Source organism: Onychostruthus taczanowskii, unplaced genomic scaffold (genome assembly GCF_017590055.1).
Source record: "Onychostruthus taczanowskii isolate IOZ18803 unplaced genomic scaffold, ASM1759005v1 scaffold72, whole genome shotgun sequence".
Classification (NCBI taxonomy): domain Eukaryota; kingdom Metazoa; phylum Chordata; class Aves; order Passeriformes; family Passeridae; genus Onychostruthus; species Onychostruthus taczanowskii.
Window position 1 is genome coordinate 1,968,645 of NW_024505008.1, and position 22,460 is coordinate 1,991,104.

General features: G+C 37.2%; 1 protein-coding gene across 3 annotated transcripts; it reads right to left on the reverse strand.

Annotated features, from left to right (window-relative positions):
• Nucleotides 1-209: 209 nt before the first annotated feature.
• On the reverse strand, nt 210-22,304 carry CARNMT1 (carnosine N-methyltransferase 1). Of its 3 annotated transcripts, none has more exons than XR_005953959.1 (8): nt 20,433-22,302; nt 17,800-17,995; nt 16,708-16,871; nt 9,451-9,591; nt 5,383-5,561; nt 4,296-4,405; nt 3,294-3,397; nt 210-3,042 (listed from the first exon to the last, which is right to left on the reverse strand). XR_005953959.1 is itself a non-coding variant. In XM_041422225.1 (8 exons), the coding sequence occupies exons 1-8, from the start codon at nt 20,981-20,983 to the stop codon at nt 2,941-2,943; spliced, it is 1,575 nt and encodes a 524-aa protein (XP_041278159.1). In that variant the 5' UTR covers nt 20,984-22,304; the 3' UTR covers nt 210-2,940. The 3 variants fall into 3 exon arrangements, 2 of the variants coding, with proteins under 2 accessions (XP_041278159.1, XP_041278160.1); XM_041422225.1 differs by having other exon boundaries at nt 3,294-3,425; nt 20,433-22,304; XM_041422226.1 differs by having other exon boundaries at nt 4,292-4,405.
• Between the last annotated feature and the right edge of the window lie 156 nt (nt 22,305-22,460).

Sequence of the window (22,460 nt, forward strand, 5' to 3'; positions counted from 1 at the left end):
GAAGCGCCTTCACAGCCAGCCCCTCATCCCACTGGAAAGGGAGAAGCGGGGAGCGCCCTCACAGCCAGCCCCTCACCCCGCTGGAAAGGGAGAAGCGGGGAGCGCCCTCACAGCCAGCCCCTCACCCCGCTGGGAAGGGAGGAGCGGGGAGCACCCCCAGAGCCAAACCCTCACCTGGCCATGAAGGATGGAACCAAACACGCGAGACATCAAACCTTACAGAAAGCTTTAATATCCAAAAACTCCAGTCCACTACACACGCTGAAAATTGTGGGAAGTGCACACAGAGACATGAAACTTCCCGTTCTTACCATCCTGGCAACCAGTTTTAGAATATAACACATTAAAAAAAATACAGGACGTTTTACATTTATCAAACTCCATACAAAGAAATTTTACACTGAAGATTATGCAGCATTTTATTTTACGTTTGTTACCATGTATAGTTTAATAGTGACACTGATGAACACCTTGAGCATTTCCCCCTGAATAAAACTAAATAAAACAATGATCAAAGTCTGTAATACACAATTACCCCTGTGCATTACAGTACAAGTTGCAAATTCTAAGAACTCATAAATGGGACTGAAGATAAAACACTAACAGCTCATTCACAAGATTATTTTGCTTCCAACTCTTTATGTGATTGTTGCAATTTAAAAGCAGAATGCTCTGGAAAAAGAAAAAACCCAGCATTTTCTATGTCAGAAATAAAAAGCACATCATTGTATTATACCATATGTAAAAATATTTTCAGAGAACATACAAAAATGGCACCTGTGACAACATGGAGTGGTAATGAAAAAAACCACCAGCACACAGGATACTGACACTCAAACATAAATAAAGAGTTCCACTGCTTTTTTTTTTTAAAAAAAAAACAGAACAGCACATTTCATGTTACAGACTGTGTAAGGGGCAGTAACTTGGTAGTATTACAGACAGATATGCTAGTCAGAATCTGCTTAACTGACATTCAGCTAACCTCTGTCCTATTTCAAGAAGCTTGAAAATCAACTAAATTACTAATCATATTCTACCTAAGAGAAGAAAAGTGTAATGAAAGCAAAGAATCAAAAAAGACAAATTTTCTCAAAAATTAAGTGGTACAATGTGGAAATGAAAGCATGTGGTTTTTTACTTTTAGCCACACAAAGACTTGTATTTTTAAATTATTTGTTGAATAGCAGCATTTAATCTTTAAACACATCTCCCTTGGAACAGGGTAGAACTTTGACAGTTCATGCACTTTTAGAAATAAGAGGGTTCAAAGAAGAGTAGCTTAAGCCAAACGTAAAAACTTCTGTTCTGTAGAGAAAAAGCCTCTGTTCTCAATCAGGATTCTGAGCTGAAAGGAACACAATACCGAAACATATACAAGCATGCGCTCTCTTACGCAGTGTTAAAAATATTTTTTTTAAAACTTTGTTTTCCTTCCTTGCAGATTTTCAATTTAGAAATAAAGGCACAAATTTCTGGCCTTGACTGGAAAAACTGAAAAACCAGGAACAGATCCTATTAAAGAGATGTGATTAGGACACCACCATGAAAGACAGGACAAAAAATAATCAGAAACAAACAACAAACTGACCAGTGTCCTTTTAGCCAAAGAAGAAAGAAAAAATTCAGCCCTCATCATAATGGTTTTTTATTTTAAACATATTTTTGAAAATGCATCCAAATGGCACTTAAGGTAATCAATATATTACACAAACAGAATGCCTAACATGACACCTCATCTCAGAGTAGTGACTGTTAATTAAGGTTTTTATAATTTCTTACATAACTTCAAAATGACATGAGATTGTATGTGACATGACAGCCTCTTGTATAGTACCATGACTTGTAGATTAAATATTCACCTAAGCCACATCTGTTAGGGAAAAAAGCCACATTAATAGGGGGAACCAAGAAGCCACAAGGGTAAAGTGAAGTTACAAGGAAATTATCTACTATTTGGCCTGCATATCCTGGCTCAGATGGAAGTAATTAGGTTATAGCACATATTTACATGTAACTTCACTGCTCTGACAGGTTTTTTTATGTTGTACTACCTACATGTGGCATGGATAACTCAGCTATGTTTATCAAGTTTAAAAGTTCTGGCTTAAACACTAAGAAGATGATGCAAAATCAGTGTTATTTCAAGAAGGCAAAGCATTTAACACATTTCAGTTCCAACACTAAGATCAATCAGGACCGGTGCTTTCCTCAACGGAGTGTAACATACTGCTGCTCTGTGACAGTCTGCTTCTCTCTGATAGTCTGCTTTTTCTTCACTCTGTATTCTGCTTTCAATGTAGCATTTCTAATTTCCTATGGTTCTGGTTTTTGATTAAACCTTTAACAGTAGTACAGCCAAAGACCAGAATTTGTATAATATCCTATTTTACTTCAGTTGCACAGGAAATGCTCTAACAGTTCTGATGACTAATTTACCTGTTCAAGAATAATTTTACCACTTTCCAACCATTTCAGACTTCATAATTTAAGTATACATTTACAAATACTTCTCTAAAAGTGATACAGCTAGTACAGTAAGCACTTCCATGCATTCCCCTAACATCATCAAGTAGGAAAAAAAACCACTATAAATCTATGAAAAATGAGGCAGCATTAGCAGAGAATTAGCCTAGTTATGGCGAACATTAAATTTTGTTCTCAAGAAAACACTTTTGCTTTTATATTTAATGCATTCCTAAGCACAAAGACAGTGCATACGAACATTTAATCTTTCACAAGTGTATTACAAATATCCATGGTATAGTATATGTCTGAATAGCAATAGAGATATTAAGAAAATAGACACTATCTATATCCTCTTAGGAACAAGAAGGCACCACTGATTTGAGGTTGTGTCCATACATCACCAGATGATTTTACTCTCATTTCTAGCTTTCAAGCGAATATTATTGTCTCATTATCCTATTCAAACCACTACTATTCTGGTTTTCTCACCACAAACAACACACATTCATAGTAGTATTTCATCATGGAGAGTTCATTCACAGTGTAAGTTGACAGTACAGATTCTTTCTCCACCTGAAAACAAAGCAGTAGTTTTCAAGACAGCTTCTGCACAGCAACTATACAAGAAAATATTATATTGTTATTAGATTATGAGGCTCATCTATGCACTTCTTATAAAATGAGAAAATCAGGTAAGATACATAATACACCTAGAAGTCATTAATATATGCCATTATATTGAATGAAATTCATGGTGGTTTAATCAAAGCAGTTTGTCTGATTCATAACAGTACTGCTTATTGCAAACAACACCATCTTCTTACCTCTATATGGAATCCATATTGCAGGATAACATTTTTTATATCCTCGTAGCTTAATTCTATGGAGAGTTCATTTCCCAAGTTTTCAAAATGGTAAAGGAGAGGACCTGAAGTACAAAAACACAACAGAAATGGCTACCAAAAAGACAAAATATGTGTTAGAAGTCAAAAGTACAGACTGGTAGTGCAACAAACACTTATATCCAGATTCACATGTCCAAAAATATGGAAGGTTTCCTGCCCAGGGAGGGTTGGAACTAGATCATATTTAAGATCCCTTCCAAGGCAAACCATTCTATGATTCTATAAATACTGACAAAAGAACATATTGCTGTTACTTGAATGATTCTTATAATGAATATCAATGAAAAATAAAAACTACTCTAGTTCTTATTCAACAGTTTGCAACATTTCCCACCAGATTTTGGTTTTTGTATCTTAAAATTTCTTCACTCAAGCATCACTGTTGTCTCTATAGCTCAGAATATTTACGTCTGCCTAGGAGCTCTGCTAGCATTCTGGCTGAGAGCGATCAACTGACCAGTGACTGACCAGTTTCTACTATGCATAATGTTTAATGCCTGTGTCTTGTCTAACATTCTTTCAACACAGGAGACTCCAATCAAATTGAATTCCCAAAACTTCTGCTTCAATGCAGAGTATCAATTAGATATTGCAAAAAAAACCCCAAAAAAGCAAGGATGTATTTTGAAGTTCCGTTTTCTTAGAAAAATAGCAAAGAGCACCACAGAATACAATATTTGTCAAAAACAAGCATTTGATGCATGAATGCAAAACCTGCTGCTGGTAAGATTTACTTGCCTACTTAAAAATCACAGTGCTGACTTGATTGCAAATAGCAAACATCTGATAACTTCTGAGATCATTTCCAAGCCCTGTATTTTTCTAGCCGTACAGTTTGCTGCATAGACAATTACTTGCACGCACTTCTCAAGTATACTATCAAAAATAAGTCAAAAAGAGCAGCTGGTCACACTTGCCTACATTTATCCATATTCCTCCAGGCTTAAGAATTTTCCATATAGTATCAATATAATCAATAACATTATGTGCAGTATCTATGAAAAAGCAAGTTGCTACGCAGTCCCACGTATCTGCATGAAAAGAGCAAAGTATACAGAGATTAGTTTCAACGCTTTTAACCCTATAAAAGTTCATCATTTAACCCTGGTATTTGTTCATACCCTCAGAATCACCAACTAACAGCAACTGAAGGCTCTTTATTTTCTTTGCAAGTAAGTATTTTGGCTTACATTAAAAACTGTGAACTTTGGGCCTGTAGTATATGTACACACACTACAATTTTACATATACCTACTACTTCTTCACTTAACAAAACTGTCCATACATTATATAAAACTATACATACTATATACTGTAAAATGTAAATTTTGTAACACATTATATACAAATGAAGCCCCAAGTGTGCTATTACTCACCCGTCCTATAAATTTCATTATAACTGTTAAAAATACAACTGCAAAAATCCCCAATCATTTTAAGCCTCCCTAGATAGTATCTAGAACAATATAAGTCTGCACACTAAAGTGTACTTTCAGAAGTCACTTAGCTTTGAAACATTTTACTCAGTATTTTAGTATCTCCCCAGCTGTTTTTAACTAGTCAATTCAACAAGCAGGAATTTTTCAAGTCTACCTTTTAAAGCATAAGTCTCCCTGTTTTTCTCTAAACAGGTATTCTTGAAATAGCAAAAGTTTTAAGTTCTGTAAATAAAAAAATATTAGAAGCCTTAATTCATGCCAGTCTTGGATGTTTTACTGTTAAACATAGAATCTTCAGGAAATTAAGCAGCTGTGGGGAAGGCTCCCGCATGATCTGTTAGACAAGGAGGTGTCCTCATTTTCTATAACTAGGAAGAAAAGCTGATTTGGAGTAAGAAATAGACCTATTGATACAGCTGGAGAAATAGCCTGAGTAAGAGAATCTTGCTACAGCTAGTTCTTTATATTTAAAACTGATAGATACACTTCCATTCCCATTATAATCTGTCCCAAATATTCTGGAAGTCTGTAAAATGACATGGATAGCCTAGAAGTTTGCATTTACTCACTGCACTCAGAATAAATTTCCTGAAAATCCCCTGCTGTCATAGAGAAGTTTGAACCAGAAGGAAGACTGTGAGGATCAACATCTGGGAAATAAATTGGTCGTATCTGATCAGCAGATCTTCTGTTATTGCTAAACTGATGAATCCAGGGATAAAGCTTACATGAATTAATTTGAGAGCATCTGCAAAATATGAAAACCAGCAAAATTTGTTTCAACTAACTGCTTATCTAGAGTCTAGAAATATAAGAGTCAAAGTTCTTGTAAGAGCTCCATATTTGCCAGAAAATCTAGTCTAGTTCACAATACTTTGGACCGCCCATGATAAGAAAGTGATCAAAAACCTAATTTTAATCTGACAAAATCACTACTACAAAGGAATTGCCTTTTCCAGTTTTAGAATTTTCCTTTATGACTTCTTGTAATTTTCTCCAACTTATTTCTCTGCCAAGAAGAAAATACATACACTTATTTTGTAAGATTAATGAAATTTGTAATTTGCTATATTCCATAAAGCTGAGACTTGATGGATCATCTCTCTTCCTATTAAAAAAAAAAAAAAAAAAAAAAAAAAAAAAAACCAAAAAATCAAAAACAACAAACAAACAAAAAGTAACAGTTTCATTATTTCTTTGGAAACGTTTGTTATCATTCTAGACTTTTCTGATTCATAATCATAGGAAGTTTTGAAGCACAGCTAAACAAAAGCATTTTTCAGATGCTAACTGAAAAGACGTTTAAGAATTAAATAATTAAGTACCATTTTGAATAGCACAATAATAGTAATTTTAAGTTTGTAACACCTGGATCTTTGCAATCATGTTAAGTAAAGATGTCTTTGTAAAACAGCTTCTGGACTGACATGACTAACTGAATCAACTCATACTTTAAAAAGTTATGAAACACAGCAATTTTATATAACAGGAAGCTTTTTCCACCATCCTGTAAAATCAGTTTGTAACTAAAAAATGAAAAAAACATTTTCTTTCAAGGACAACAGAAGACATTTCTGTCCCACAAAATACATATCATCAAGCATTTCATAAACTGCAAGCAATCTACTGGGTTATAGAAAGTGCACTCTTTTGGCTGGTGATTAGAATATATTTGTGATAAAGTGTTTGAAATAATATTTTTTACCTTCTCTATGCCATATCTCTATTTCATTTTATCAGTTAAAAACTAAAACTTGAGCAGCAGTATACAGCATTCAACAACTTTCTTCATGTATAAATAAATACCAGACATATGCAGTTGGTTAACAAAAGCAAACCCAGAATGAAACAAAAAAAAAAAAACCCTAACCACTATGACAGCAATTAAAAAAAATTTAGAAAGGAGTTTATTGTTCACATAGACTTTGAAACAACTCCAATTTAATAGAAAATAGCAAATCTCTTTCATATTCAAGTTTGAAAAATTCCACTTCCAGTTTCAACAATTTTTACTTCAAAACCAAATACTCCAGTCCTTGGCAATTCCATTCTTACAACAAAAGATGTGTTATACACATTCTATTATTACAAATATCTAACTTAAGTGTGACACACTTTATTATTTTCTATAGGGTTGGGGTATTCACTGTTCAACATTTAGCTTAAAAAACAGTTTTTGAAAAAATGGGTCAGTCAAATCTCACTTCTTACCACTGGTATACACATAAAAATATAACTTAACTGTTTTCATACTAAGGCACTAATGGACATGCAACAAACACAACTAGTAGTCTCCTTCAAATGTCAAGATTTATCTAAAATTGTATTCTTTCCAAAAAGTAAAGAAAAAAAGCACACAAGGTAAGAACATTAGGCACAGAAGGGAAAGGAAAATGACTGAAGCAGCTTTGGAGCCACTGCAGGTTGACTAGTCTAGGGTCACTTTATTCTCAAATTAGAATTTCCTCAAAAGAATAACAAACTCTAAATAATTTCAAATATTTACAGTGACCACAGTTACGCTGTGACACATACTCTACATACTATACCATGCAACTTTATCCACTGTAACAGAAGTTCACTATTTCAGAGATATGAAAGGTTTTTTTAAAAATGTGTGAAAAATTAGCAAATATCACTTTGCACACAGAAACATTAAGCCAATGTACCACATCTAGGAGCCTACTGTAGTAATGCTTGACATTCAAAACAGTACTTTGTTTCCTAAATATAAACCACCATCAGAGAAAGAAGGTAAAGCTGTAAAACTGTAAGCACAGATGAGCAAAATCCTCATGCTTTTATCAACTAAAAATAAGTATAAATTGAATTGAGATCACAGTTAAAAACTAACTGCAAATTCATTTTTTTCTAACCACTCTTCTTTAGGTATTATCTTCAGCTTATATTGATCACTGCTGTTTCTACCAGTTTCAGAAAAGCAAATGTGCATTTCAGAAGGCTAACCGTAACCAGATACTTCAGAATAAACTGAAAGAATCTTTCAAGTCCCTAAACCTTTATAACAGGAGATTACATCAAGCCCACAATTACATCTGGCAGAAAAAGATGCTTGGACTTAACTAAATTGACTGCTGCTCAGTCATGCTAGCAGTATTCTCTTCCATGCTAACAATATAACTGATAACTTGTCCAGCAATGATACAGATTACAGTAGTTAAAAAACACTCAATTTTCCTGTCCAAAATCGCATACTGTGAGCAAGTTAAATGCATATACACCTCTGCTAAATATTCTTCATGAACACTACATTCCTACATAGGAACACCACGTGAGCATTAGATGCTACAGTTACTACCGTTAGTAAAGCATGAATCTTTAAGATAATTTCACAGGCAAAGACTCTCTATTCAGGGAAGCATGTCATCAGAGGGTAGGGGTGAAGTTAACTAACCTCTGTTAGTTCTGTGACAGTTAGCTCTGTGAGAGCTGAGCAGTGCTCCAAAATATGGGAAATTAATGCTTTTATGTAGATTTGAAATTCCAAAGCCTAAGAGGAATATGGTTTCCCTTTAGTAGCTAAAAGGCATCAGTCAGATCAATTTTAATATATAATTTCACCACCAAATGAGTCACTTGAGAATAATGTAAGAAAAAAAGAACAAATGAACCTCCAGTAAACATCTATTATCATCACACAGAGCACTACTGTTACATGCAGATACTCAGCAGTGTTTTCCCCTTGTTTTTGAACAGTAAGCTGTGTGAGATGCAAGAGCATCATAGTGGGCCATGGATAATCAGTCTGTAAAACAGTCTCCAAAACAATTTGGTAATACAGAAAAAAAGCCAATAGTTTAGGTATTTTCAGCAAAGGTGTGTAATTTCAGACTGGTGAATGAACTGTCAAATTCTGCCTTGGTCAACTTGGACTAACTGCCTCCCCCAATAAAACACCCTCCAGACTTCTTTCAGTACTTGCCCACCTGTAGCTTTCCCACTCTGTTTCTTAAAAGAACAGTTGCATGTGCTGCCTTTTTTCTTCCCTAACAAAGTCATTCGGAAAATAGTAATTCCAATGCAAGTGGCAGAATACCAAATACAGAAACGTAATTTAAAGTAAAACCTGTAACATGAAATTTACTACATTTAAATTTATTATCTAAGCATAATTGTGGAACTATTAACTCTTAGCCTCTTGCTCAGCATGCTTCAATTATTCTTTGTTTTTCTTGTCAAAACAGTGCCTAAAATTTCAGTATGGAAGGTGACACTTCTTTTCTTAAACACATATCCTCTGTTAATAATCACCAACACTAAATAACATGGACATATTTACTAGCCCGTATTCAGTAACAGTAAGTCCATTTTACAGAAACAGATGTGAAATAAATCATAAAACCTAATCAAAATTTTGCAGAAAATCTGTTGTACAATTTAGATTTAAAATCTCACAACTTGAAAGCCATGCTTACTGTAATTTTAATGACTCAGATACAATACTTCCTCCCCCATTTATCCCTAAGACTTTTTTTCCTCAAAGCATTCTAAAGAGTATGTGTGCCTTGTAGTACAACTTATAAATCTATTTTTTGAGATGCATATATTCAGACTTCTCTCATTTATAATTTTGCCTCTCTAGGTTTTATTTAGCAAGTAAAACATAAGCTATATACCTGTTGAGTACAAAGTTAGAAGAAAAGAGCATAAAGAGGCTCCACTCATTTCCTTGGCAAGCATAACCGAGCATAGCTATTTCCCACGCCAATCTACCTAGCCCAGCACCAGGTACCAGGATATTAACTTTGGAGAAATCCCTGCAACAGAACAAAAATAGTAGTTAAGTCTTTATCTGATACCTGATACCCCTTAACACAACTTAAGAGGTTCAGCCAAACATTTTTCCCACCATATACTTAGATACTGTATTATGCTTCCTGTATGACTTCAATTTTAAATTAAACTGAGCCTGCTCTGATCAGATTTTGTACAGTCAAAATAATTCACAGAAATTACTCAAAAGAACATATACAACCTTCATTCAGAATAGAGCATAAATGCTATACATTTCCTTACAAGTTCTACAGTTACCCAGCCAAAAATTTCTCAAGCGAATTGAAGAATATTATCATATAGCACAATGTAATTTTCTTTAACGTCCACTGATAATCAGAAAGCATTCTCGACATATTTTTGTTACCTTGCAAGATAAAATAAAAACACCAAAATCCCAAATATTTTGACATAAGAAATGAAAACATAAAATCTCCACAGCCTGATGAATAATTCAGAAAGTAAAAACCTTAAAGTTCCAGCAATGTTCTTCATATGCTGCTCACTGGTTTCCCCAAAGTACTCTAAGTGACATACTTCCTAAATCAAAGTACATTGCAGCTCTCTAACCATTTATCCGTAACTAGACATCAAGTTGAAGACAACTAGAAAACATTCAGCAGTGTGTTTACTGAAATACTTAAAATCTCTCCCAAGTACAGCAACTAACAAACAGAACTAAGAATCCCAAAAAGGAGACTCGATCCTCTTTGAGGCAGAGAAGGAAATACACACATATTCTGTCACACTTCCACCACAATGCAATCAAACCTTCACTCATAAAACAGAAACCACTCACATGCAAAGTTGAAGATACTTAATCTAAAAGGAAATAGTTTTTCAGTTTCCAGTCATAAACATGACTTCAAGAGTTCATGATTTCATACACCGAGGCATGAATATTCATACACCTCTCGACATTGTTTTGCATATCACCTTCAGATACAAAAAATACATCTACCAATTTATATGCAAGTACATGAAGGAGGCCAGAGCCAGCAGTTCCAAAGGATAAAATGCACCAAAACACAAAGCCTTTGACTACTTAAAAATTCAGAATGCCAAAAAGGGTTCAGAGTAACTATGATGCACAAGCAAGATGATGATTAAAGGAGTTACATAAATTCTAAAAGCTGTACACTACACATTTCTGAACACTATTACCCAAATACCAATAGGAAGTATTATTCTTTTCTAAAGGCCACACAAACTAACAAAGCAGTATTAACTGTGCCTTTTGACTTTTGATTTCATCATCTAGTAGGCAAAGTCTCCAAAATGGAAAATCATCCCATTATTTTCCATTCTATTATACATCCAGGCTCTTTTTCTGACTTAACAAGAAGCTGGAAATCAAGACTTATTATTATTACTTAAGAGCACTCTTGTGAAGCAACAGTTATCATTACCTCTCTTCTACAGGGAAAACCAGAAGCTAGGACAACGTCCTACTGAAAAAAAAAATACTTCAGGAGAAAACTACATGCTCAATATGAAATTTTTGAAAATAGGGAACCACAAGAAGGAAGAAGAAAATGTGCTTCTGATAGAAGCCAAAAAAGCTTTTATCTTACAGCTTTTCGTATTCATGATGACACAACATTATTCCAAATTGATTTTCTAACCTAATCTCCATTTCCTTACAATTTCACTGTATTTATTAAAGACTTAGACTAGCTCTTCACAGATTTTAGCACCCCCATGTGGACACTTCTGTGATAAATGGGATGATAAGTTATAAACCACTTTCAAGATTACAACACGTTGATTAGAAGTCTTTTGTTAAAGCAACCTGGCAGCTAACAGATATGAAGGTATATTTGTATTTTGAGATCTGCACCTTTATGCACCCTGAAACAAGAAAAAACTTCTATCAGTCAAGTGAGCTGATTTTAAATTGCCTGTAGTTGTCTTTCTCTATTCATTCATACAAATATAAAGTTTTTGTACTTTTAAACAATATTCTCTTTTTCTAGTGCAGACTTAATTGCACTTTCACTTGCACCTTTATTAAGGGATTGGAGTCTGGAAATCTGTTAGCAATTTCATTTCTATCATGACTCTTCATATCAGTTGCTGGAGAATGCTCCTGGCCACCAACTTCATTTCAGCAACAGAGCACATCTAATAAAATACAATATAATCAAATCTCAGCCCACTAACATTGACACTAACTTTCCAAGAGCATATTTTTGAATTTATAGACTGACACATTGTGTATGTGGCAAATTTACTGTTGATAGTGTCCCCTCATTAGAAAAAAAAAGTCTAACACTTTTAACAAGATTTGAACTGTTTGTGACAAACTGTTAATGCATTACGTTGAATTTTGAATACTTATAATAGCTAAAAATCTTCAATTGCACAGAAACTGCTTTTTTAATGCCTATAGTCCTTTAAGAGGCTAGAAAAACAGTTTCTCTGATGGTTATGTGATTACATCAATTACAAAGTTAACTAAAAAAAAAAAAAAAACAAAAAAAACCCAACAACTGTGGTAACATAATAACCCAAAGGGATCCAGAAGGAAAACTACCCTCGAACCAGCCAGCAAGGACAGGATTTCCATGACACACATCTAGCAGCCGTTAGGAACATAGTATCCAACAAGTACCCACTGCATACCTGCGGGCCAAGAGGGAAGCAGCACCAACCTATTAATCTGATAGGTGCGGGGAAAGCTGCGGGCCAAGCAGCAGAGAAGAGGGCTGCACAGTACTATTCGCTCAACTACTGAAACTGCAGAAGCCTCCTTAAAAAGACAATGGAGAAATATCAGAAACAAATCTTTCAGGCCCTTTTCACACTACATGTTTCAGTGTGATATATTTTCAGCTTTTAGGAAACTATTGATATTAATGAAGATTTTAACTTTTTTTAAGGTGTCCCTTTTAAAAGGGGGAAACATGATAAAAATGGAGGCTTATTTCATGTCTATTGTGTTGTAAAAAAAAGTAAGGGTGCTGAAAATATAAACATGCTTAGCAAAATAAAATGAGAGTGTCTAATCAAATACAATCCTCATTTTCATAAACAGAGCACTTCAATTTATCAAATGAAGTAATAAATACGTATCTCATACTGAGATGGGCTTCTGATCAGTGGAAATACCAGCACAGGAACATACTGTGGGACTTCTTTCCTAGTGTTTACGAGGTCTGTACATTTAGATAATAAACACAGCCAATTCTCAGTATTCCTATTTCCTTATTTTACTTCAATCATATTGTCAGTGATTTTTTTGAAGACAAATGGTAAACAGCACAATCATTTCAAGAGCAATTCTCTGAACGTAGCAGCTGAGTTTTATATACTTTCATTTAAAGACCTGCAAAGCACTGAGTGATGCAGTAACACTGACAATCCATTTGCTCTTAAATCCAGCATGCAAAGCAAAGTTTAGGCTAAGTACAAAGACCTCCAAGGTCTTTTTATTTGACTTTATGTGAAATACATTTCACATAAAGTCAAATAAAATTCAAATAAAGCAGAAATTTGAACTCCACTATAAATGTGACTAAGCACACTCAAAAAAGTATAGTCAAGCTCAGGTTCAGGACTAATAAACTGTTTTTCATATTAAAAGGAAACTAAGATCTGGCAATTTCTTTTGGGCTGCTCTGTCAGCATCCTGTAAAATACATTTGATAGCCGGACAGCATGACACAGATGAATTTAAATTATAGTTCAATCTAGATGCCTAGTTTATGACAAAACTGGAAAAAATACCTAAGTACATTGGCTTTGACCATGGAACGACAATGAACAAAAAAGTTAATTATTTCAAAGATTTCTTCTGGACAAGAAGCATCTTTACATTGTCTCACCTAAGCAGGAAGAGCAACACTAGAAGTGAAAGGAAACCAAGATGATTGAAAAAAAAGGAGAAGCAAAAGAACATTTATGAGTATGTTTATTTGGATTTTCAACTTAATACTTCCCTATAAAGACACTTCAATATAAACACAGATAAAGAAATAAAAATGTATCTATGTTTTACTATTTTCTCTACAGCAAGTAGGTTCATTCTAATCCAAGAAATCCAAGACATCTAAATAGTACAGAGGTCCTGCGAGCTGAATTCCAACATGAAAAATTCAAGAAATCTATCAGTTGTTCAGGAAGACCTGATCTCATGGGATTTACTTAAAACTGCTTTATTGATTCTGCTGACAGATTCTGTGTTAAGGTGCTAAGCAGAAAGAGGCAGGAACAGCTTTTGCCATTTAACTTACCTTTAGACGACAGCCTAATCAGAACTAGACTGAAACACATGATAATACATGATAAGTAGCACCTACTAAATAACTATTGTGATTTACAGCTGCTTTCAACCATTGCTTGCACTACTTCTACTTGCCAAAGAGCAAGCTTTTCACTGCTTTTCCTGCTATTTATATACCAACTGAAGGCCTACGTGTCAATCTTGCAAACTGCAATGCTATAAGGTGTGCAAGCAGAGTGAAATATACTTCAGTAGTTGCAAAATTTAAACTCCATTTTCACATGATTCCAATGCATGCAATTAATAACATCAACAAACTATCTTAACTAGAAACTGAATGTACCGTTCCATTGAGTATTACAAATTTGATGAGTACTGCAATTCCTTTTGCAAAGTAAAAGGTGGCTGGCACTGACAGTTTCAATTTTAAAATATTTATCATTTTCAACACAAATACATTTTAAAAAAGTAAATTTTTTTCACCCAGTGCAGTTTTTCTCTTGCACTTTCATTTCATTCTTTCAGAAGACTTTAGTGCTCTGCTACAAAAGAAAACTCTAAAGCAGTACAAAGCTGCATTCTGAGGTTCACTTAAAGGCTGCTTTCTTTTACACATTAGAGTCCATGGTCAGCCCTCTCCCACTATAAACAACAGACAGAATAACTCACTGTGGTCAGTTCAAGTCCTGTCAATGCCTTCAAACTGAAAAAACCTGTCCACTCCGAGATCACTGAATCATAGAATACACTGAGCTAGAATAGATCTGTCAGGGTAAGAGTCCAGCTCCTGGCCCTATGCAGGACACTCCAAGAGTCACACCATGTGCCAAAAATCATTGTCCAAACACTTCTGGAACTCAGACAAGCTTGGTGCTGTGACCACCTCTCTGAAGAGCCTGTTCCAGTGCTCAACCACCCTCTGGGTGAAGAATTTTTTCCTGGTATCTAACCTAAACCTCCACTGACTCAGCTGCATGCCATTCCCTCAGGTGCTGTCCCTGGAGACTGAAGAGTTTGTACAAAATTTGTACAAAAACCCCAGATTTAGCAGCTAGCAAACCCTGCCAAGGAAGTTATTTCTTCCACAAGGGTGAAATGGGACTGCCAGTTAAGGTTGATAGTACATGACTGCCTCTTACCTCAAAAAGGAAAGTACACCTAACCAGGAGAGCCTTCTGTCACCAAGAAAAATGAGTGAGTTGACATAGTAGCTTACAATACGTGAACAGAGAAAAGGTTTTACCTAAGTGCTACAACAGCTCCACAATGATAACTTAAGTAATACACATTTCAGAAATTAAAAAAATGCTGTTTGACGAACTCAAACTTGTAGTAGAGACGTTTGATCCATACAGTGATATACTGCGATTTCAGCACAGATAAAATAAAACTCAAATGGTACTTCAGAGCTACCACAATAGGGAGCAATGCTCTGCCACATTAGTTTCGTCAAACAACAACCACGAGAATTCTCTGTGAAGAAGCACAAAGCTGTCAACTTCAGATTCACCCCATCTGTTACCACATGTTGCTTCCTAATATCAACAGAAGGTTTTGAAATACAATTTATTGATGACAAATGTAAAAGTCAAGATTTTCCAGTCTCAGTCATGAATCTCTTAAAATATGACATAAGCTACCTCTGCCATAACCAAAATCCATTAACAGCTAGCAGACAAGAGAAAAAGCTCAATTGCTACTTTGGAGATTAGAATGAGCTTTTGCAAAACTAACTGTGAGTTTTCCTACAGATCTACACATCAGAAGTATACCTGCAGTATTTAATTCATTTTTTATTGTATGTAAGGCACTATTAGCACTAGAAATAATGCAGAAAGTTCACTTGCAGATTAAACATTTTAAAAGGTTTATGTACCTTTAGGTAAGTCAGTTCAAGGCAAAATAGAAACCATCTACACTCCATGTTCTTCCACCACAAACAGTCTTTACTAATGAAACTAAATGATGGCTAGCAGAAGAGACTTTTCAAATTCACATAAGAGCATTATTAATAATTACTGAGAGAGAAAAAACACTGCAATAATAACCTGCTATATCAAACCTGAGAAGTGGCTGCTACATTTATGAATAAAAATTCTCAAATTTTCCCACTGTAAAAGACTACTAAATTTAAACTAAAATGTACTGTAAGATGACTGGGCCGATTAATTGACAGAACAAATAACTATGGAATTCTTACAGCACAATAACCTTCTGAGGCTTTACTAGTATGTTTCCACCTAAATTACCTAAATTACCCTGCATCAATGACGATTTTGGCATTGTTAACAAGTCAATATTTACAAAATGACCCTCTCATGGTGTAACTAAGCTTTAAGAATTGTCTTAGAACAGCTGTCTGAAACCAAGGTTAGAATTTACTATTTTCAGGATTTACTATTTTTTACTAAATTCTTGCAATTAAATGCAACTGCACTAGAGGTTAAGTATTCCTCCTTCTTTCCATAATGAAGAGCAAAAGCCTTACTTCCTGCTGTCAGAGTCCTTCCTTTCACCTGCAGCAGACACACTCTGAGAATCTGCTAACCTGCAAACTAACTTCACTAAGCACAAGTGAGTTAACTTTCTGACGTCTCTTACTTAAGATTTACATATATTGTTATACCCAGCTGCAGAACAACAACAAAAATTCATTACTGGTTTACCTGGTATTACTTTGTGAAGCTTATGATTATACTCTTTTCCAGCATCTTGTATTAGACATAAAAACTTTCTTGATTGAAAAATAAATTCCAATGAGTTCATAAAAAATTCTCTACTTTTGAAACAAAGCTTTTCATTACTCCATAAATTCTGTCTTAGATTTGTGCAACAGTGTAAGTCCACATAAATATAAGCTTTAAGACACTATTACCATCTTTCTTTAGGAAAGTTCTTTATAATTTCACTAATAATTGGCTGGTAGCAGGAATCCCTCTCAGACTTTCCCTCTTCACTCCAGTCTCTCACAAATTGTTTCAATGTGGACTTTAATTTATCCATGTCAAATGTTGAAGCTGGTGTAATCTTCCCACTTCCCTGAAAGTGGAGAGAAAATAAAAAAGTTAGTGGAAAATATACCAAGTATCTGGAGTCTTCAGGGCGGAAAGCAAATTATGAGGAGAAAAAAGGCCATGCTGTAAGAACTGCTGTAAGCATCAGCTGACAAAGCACTTACATGTCACTCCTGGGACCTGGGCTTAAATCTACGTTAATATCATCAACAAACAGAGTTTGCTGGCCTCTCTTTAGCATTAAAAAGTGCAGTTTCCATATCAAACAAACAATACATAGCAAAGCACAATTGGTAGTCCCTATTCAGGAAAGGATCAGGGCTTAGCCATTCCAGAGGCTGAACTGCACACCCTGAAAAAAGGATCCCTTTAGATACTGGTAAGGCAAAACTGAGAAGCTTAAATTAGAGCTGCCCATTACTGTATCTTGGCTGTATCACAGGAGGACTTCAGTTTCCATCGCTGTCAGTCCTTTAAGTCTTGGTGTAATTTTTTTTTTTTTTTATAGAAAGTAGGCCAAGTAGTAAAAAAGTGTTTACAAATAACATAAAAAATACTTACAATCTAGAATTGCAACCAATTTATAATGATGTAAAATATAAGAACCTATATGAAGACAGACAATATCATATTATATACAGTTAACAGAAAAAAAATAACTTTAAAATGTAACTGGGTAAAGCTAGAATTCTGGAGTGAAAACAATGATTTGCCAGATTCAGAGTTAGTTTTTGTAAATGTAACTAACAGAACTAACAACAAGGAGCTTCATTAAGCATAAGCTCTGCAAAATGTGAAAGACAAAGAATGAGAAAAGTGTGAGCAAACAAGAAATGATAAAACAAGGAAGGAAAAAGAAAGCTGTAGGTTTGAGGTATTCAAAACAAATGTAGAAAATCCCCAAGTATACAGTATTTAATTCTGGAGCAAGAAAAAATTCCATTTTAACATACATCTTCTCCATATTCCTTATTTTCAAACATATGAACACAGTCATTCACAATGGTTTGTAGTATTTCTTGATTATGATCAATGCACTTCCGAATCTTGTCAAGGTGAGGGAGAAATTGAGGAAGAAGACTCTGCTGGTTAGCTGGGAGAGACTTAAACTGTCTCTCTGTTCTGTTCACTCGTTCATGCATATTCGTTCTAAAAAGCAAAAGTTTCACATATTTAGAAGCAATATACAGACATGTAAATAGTTCATTCCAAGCTACTCCAATTATTCTTTTTCTTTATACACAGAAAGTGAAAGTTTTCTGAAATTTTTTTAGGCAAAAATTCTTTTAAGCTCTAGTTCTACCTCACCACTATTTAACACATTCCAGTTTCAGAGGACTATCCTTTCCTCCTTACTCTTTCATCCTCAGCCACTCATTTCCAGAGCAGGTGCTCACTACCTTAACACACAGATCTATAAAATTTAACAATCAACCATCTTCCAAGTTTGTTTCACAACAATTTAAATTGAATTAATTTGACTGCAGTGGTAAGCTTCCATCACAGAAATAACAAGATGTGGTGTGGGAATTGGGATCCTCAAAATCCATTGCTTTCAGGAGAACTGTCAAAGTCTCAACTGGACCATACCAGAGTTCTGGCAGCCTCACTAAGATACTAAGCTACCTTCTTTTAACAGCATATTCCTCATAATTACTGTGAACATGATCATGTGACTGATGCAAGCTAAAAATAATTTTCCACTTCCCCAGGATAAAAATTTTATAAAAATGGTGACTCCTCTGAGATTTTGCTAGATTTGATTTCTGTCTAAACTGACAGAAGTATAGTAACAAAACACAGTCATGATAACTCTAGAGAGATAGTTCAACATGAGATACTGACCCTTTTGACCACCAAGTGATTTTAGCCGTTCAAGTTATACTGAAGTTTCCCAAATCCTGTGTCAGCATACAGCAGCACAAAGCTGAAAAAACTAGCCATTATGAGAGACAGCTGCAATTGCTGGCGTTTTAGTTACAACTTCACTCTGGAAATTTGACCAGGTAACATCTCATTCACATGTTACTGAGAAGGGCTTGTTCACTGCAATAGCTACACTGGTTTAAAATTACATTCAAGACAAGAAACAGAAAAAAAACAAGAGAAAAAATAAACTGATGCTCTACATAAAGCACATCAGCTTAGCTCAAAAACATCTTCCTGAAATTTTATCAGCAAAAAAAACCAACTCTGAACCTTATTCTCCATCCTTTTATGCTAAATTAGAACCATCCAGCAGAATGAGTAACTGAAATCAGAAAAAATGCATGTAATGAAATTACGTAATTTTATGTCTAGAAAACAAGAATAAGATCTGGACTTATTTGAGAGTATATTACTGTCTTATTCAAACAGATGTTTGTTTCCAAGTTAACTGGAAATATCCATATGAGGATACAAAAATTCCATTTATTAAATACCAAGATAGGTAATTTCGCCTAAATTTAGACTTATTTCTTTGAGACAGAGGTAATTTCATTGAATTTCTACACTGGAAACCTGAATCACATCCTTTTCTTATGTTTTTACTGAAACAAGTATTCAAAAGCAACCCAAAGCCACAGTTCAGCAGAAAGCTAAGAAAGATATTCCCAGCTTCTAAGGCCTGAGGGTGCAATTATACCCTAATATAAATAAATTACAGGTCGGAATTGCAATCGGTATTAGATACTTTTGACTAACTAGGTCTTCGATCCGTCCATACTGAATTAAGAGAGTTCACTTTGGAAGAGACATCAAAAGGCCATTCAGACCAACCTCCTGCTCAAACACTTGTCCAGGAAGACAAATGAAACTTACACGGACAAACCTCAAACATAAGAAATTATGTAAGAATCACCTTCTCCTACCAAGAACCTCACTACCATGTACCTATTATGCCTGTGCTACATTGACAAAAAAAGGGTCCAGCACACAGCATGATGGGGCTTCCTTAGCTGAAGTACAAATCTGCTTCCCAAATCTATAAACAGGAAACGGTTTACCAAAACACTTTTCCTGGCTGGACTTTTTCAGGCAGGCTCCACTACCTTGCAATGGGAGTTAACTTGCTTCCTCGTCTACCAAACGGATTCAGTCCTAAAACAAGGTGTCCCCACCACCGCCGGCTCGTTTCTACAGAGCCAGCAAATTCTGACTCAACAGATATTATTAAAAACGGCATCCATAATCCCTAGCAATAGGTCTTATCTCCTCTGCAAAGTAAAATGTCTTTCAAGAATTGCCATCCATAATCGAAACACCATTCTGCATTTCTTTGCCAGCAGGAGATATTGTTTTGTAGGCTGAACAGCATCTCCGAGCATTTTATCTCCTAAGACGCCTCAAGACACTCTTTTCAGGTTTGATACTTTCTTTCATGCTTTCTAATAGACAGATACCAAGGCGACTTTGCGCGTATCCCGAAAGGAAAGTGGTGCAGAATCCCAGTGCCGACTCGGGGCTCCGCTGCGCGCGGAGCGCAGAGCGGAGGCGGCCGCACCAGGCTCACCAAGAGCGAGCGCCGCGCTCCGGGGGCCGCGAACCCTGCGGCGAGCGGAGGGAGCCCCGCAGGGCCGCACGCCCAGGGGCAGGCCTCAATTACCCGTAATATCGGAAAGCGTTGATGATCCTCCGAAAATGCTCCCTCTCCAGACGTTCCTCCTCCTCCACCGCCCTGGCCGACGCCGTCGTCAGCGCCCTCGGCTCTAAAAGCTGCCGCCTCCACCGCTCGTCGCCCAGCGGTGCCGCCCGCTCCGCCTCGGCCTCCGCGCCCATGCCGCTCGTGCTCTCTCCCGGCCACGGCAGCTGCTCCCGCTCCTCCTCTCTGCCTCGCCGCAGCCCCCTGCGCATCACCTTGGCGCGCGGCTCCCTCTCGCCCTGGGGACGCGGCCTTGGTAGCGGCGCTTTCCGGGACACGGCGCACGTGGCCGACATCCCCCGCGCCCTCCAGCGCCCGCGGGCACGGCCGGCGCGCGCGCGCGCCGCAGCCCTTCCGGCGCGCGCCGTCAACCCCGCGCAGGAGGGTATCGCGAGAGCGGGGCGGGCACGCGCATGCGCATTCAGCAGGCGGGGACCAGCGATCTCGCGCCGGTGCCCCCGGGATCGGGAGCCGCTCCCTGGCAGAGCGGTGCGCGCTCCCGAGCCGGCTGCCATCGCAGGGGACACGGTGCCCGGCCCCGCTGTGTGAAGCGGCACGGCGGGGTCGCCCGACGGCGGCAATAGTGCGGACGCACCTCGGGCGTGCCGGGGAGGACGCGCAGCTGCCGGGCTCCTCGGGGGTGCGCAGGCACAGGAGGCGCCGGCTCAGCGCTCAAAGCACAGCCCGCCGCCGGCCGCCGCTCCGCGCTGGGCTCAGGCGTACGTGCGACCCCGCTGGCAGGCAGCCCGGGCAGCGAGGTCACTGCTGACAAGAGGCACTACTTCCCACTCTGCACCAGACTGAAGACGGATCATGTTTCCTGATGACGGAGGATGGGCAAGGACTAACTCTGCGGAGGGAAAAGCAAAGTGTCTAACCTTACGAAGTGAGTCACTGAATACTACATTTCCTCCCACAACAGACTTTGCCCTGGATGATGGGCACATCCTGCTCCATCTGACAAAACTTGTCTGACCAGGTGCAGACACCATGTCATGCAGCAAGTCCCACCATACACCTTTGCACCGTGCTTTGAGAAGAGGTGACTTATACAAGACTGCCTCATTTGTAAGGCCCATCCCCTCAGCCTTAAAACCTAAAGAGCACTACCATACCCCTTCTGTCTGTCTAAAGATGGGGCAGCCACTTAATAATCCAAGTAAAGTAGCAGGAATAGGAAAGGGTTTTGGCACACTAACTTCCTCTCTGTGGAAGCAGGAGCATCAGCTTCCTAAAATAAACTTTCACTTTACTCTCACACTGCTCCTGCTCTCTTGTAACTACAGTAACTGACCAGGCTGTGAATGGACGCTGGACACTGTGTTCAGTGGCAAGGCCAGAGAGAAACCAAAGACATACCCAGTTTGATGGACAGAAGAGTCATTGATCCCAAGTGGGTATGTACATTAGGAAGCACCTTGTATGTGACAAAGCCAACATCTGAATCAATGATACATAGTCCAAAACAGAAATTCAGCTTTTAGACTTCGAAGGTTAGAGTAAGAGTCATAAGCTCTGAGAAATAAATAATTTGTTCCTACATCAGTGTTTATGACTAGTCATATTCTGTTATTTTAACATCAGAAAATCACCTTCTAAATATCATACTAATTATATAACTGTATTTCTGTCCTTATATAAAATCCATTAGCCTTTTATTGAACACCACCACCTCTATTGCCGCACATTTTTGAATACACACCAGACTCTGAGCAAAGCTTTCTCTTACTTGTGGCAGCCTGAAATTGCTGCTACCAGATGACACCACTTCCAGAAAGTTATCTATTCTTCACTAAAGAACCACAGGCTTCTGTCATGCATTTCTCCCCAACCATTTCACAGCTACCACAGCCCTGGCAATGCAAAGGCATTCACCAAGAGCAAGCTAGAAAAAAAAAATTCTGTCAAGGTCTGTACCACCTTCAAACCAAAAGCATTCTGCCAACATGCCAAGTAACAGGCCAACTCTGTAAGCTTTTATAATAGCACCTG